Source organism: Larimichthys crocea, unplaced genomic scaffold (assembly GCF_000972845.2).
Source record: "Larimichthys crocea isolate SSNF unplaced genomic scaffold, L_crocea_2.0 scaffold33265, whole genome shotgun sequence".
In the NCBI taxonomy this organism is placed as follows: domain Eukaryota; kingdom Metazoa; phylum Chordata; class Actinopteri; family Sciaenidae; genus Larimichthys; species Larimichthys crocea.
Window position 1 is genome coordinate 1 of NW_020854397.1, and position 1,070 is coordinate 1,070.

The 1,070-nt window shown below is 36.2% G+C and overlaps 1 protein-coding gene across 1 annotated transcript; it reads right to left on the reverse strand.

The window, feature by feature from the left end:
* Positions 1-247: 247 nt before the first annotated feature.
* Positions 248-704, reverse strand: LOC113744971 (dolichyl-diphosphooligosaccharide--protein glycosyltransferase 48 kDa subunit-like). The gene is made up of 2 exons (XM_027276322.1): positions 611-704; positions 248-428 (listed from the first exon to the last, which is right to left on the reverse strand). The coding sequence occupies exons 1-2, from the start codon at positions 701-703 to the stop codon at positions 276-278; spliced, it is 246 nt and encodes an 81-aa protein (XP_027132123.1). The 5' UTR covers position 704; the 3' UTR covers positions 248-275.
* Between the last annotated feature and the right edge of the window lie 366 nt (positions 705-1,070).

Here is a 1,070-nt window from a genome sequence, read left to right on the forward strand (position 1 = left end):
AATGTCCTTTAAGTCTTACATATTACATTTGAATTACATAGGTTTTATATTATATTCATTTTCCTTCTACAAATTAGGTTGACAAGTTAAAAACAGTATAGTATGTGCATGCACACATTATATTTATAATGGTGAAGTTTTAACAGAAGACCTGTTCACATGGCAAAAAACTGAACATAACCAGAACGTCACTGACAATAGTTCTGACTTTTTAACAGGAAGCTATAAGAGCATCCATGAGACAGAAACAGGAGGGATGTAATGAACAGTGAGGACTACCTCTGGGAGCCTGGCGTGGCCTTCTGCACAGCAGAGTTGAAGAAGGCATCACTAAAGAAGTCTAGAGAACCGCTGAAAACCACTCTGGCGTTGTTTCTAGCCTGAAGGCCGGCGATCAGCAGGGTGTTTTTACCAACAGCATGGGGGTACTAGGATGTTAAAAAATATATATAAGTCAGAAACTAAGCAAATGATATTAAATTGTGTGTATGTCTATGACAGATATTCAGATAATAAGCTGCTCTTAGTCAACCTCAAAATATTGGAGGATCATTATACGATCGGATACATTAACGTTAATCTCATGTAATCATTACGTTCAGAATTGTACCTGAGAGATGGGTCTGTCAGGGAAGAAGGAGTAGGAGGTAGAAGAGCCAGTAAGGATGTCCAGGACGAGAGGGTTCTCTGGGTCTGCCACCATGCTGCAAGGGGAAGGGAGCATGTTAATTCAACTTCTATATGTTTGCATTTGCAGTAAGTACTATACTGTAGTTATTATTCAAATATTATTCAACAGTTGACACATAAAAAGCTTTCAAAAAATCTGTGCTACAGTCAAATATAGTTAAATATAGTTAAAATTCTGTAAAAATGTGACTTGGGATGTACTACTCAATATGATAAAGTAGTCATATCATTTAATACAGTAATTATTTAAAAAATGTAAACGAGAAGGTAACACAATTAATGACCATCTTTTCTGCTGCTTTGGAATATCATTAGTGTCAACATACTAATGGTTAGGGTATTGGAAGTGCAGTGATACATGTTAAACTGTACTTACCCAA

Coding starts and splice junctions, on each gene's coding strand:
- LOC113744971 (XM_027276322.1), bottom strand. CDS start 703: ATGGTGGCAGACCCAGAGAACCCTCTCGTCCTGGACATCCTTACTGGC. Junction 429..610: donor CTGACAGACCCATCTCTCAG/GTACAATTCTGA, acceptor TTAACATCCTAG/TACCCCCATGCTGTTGGTAA.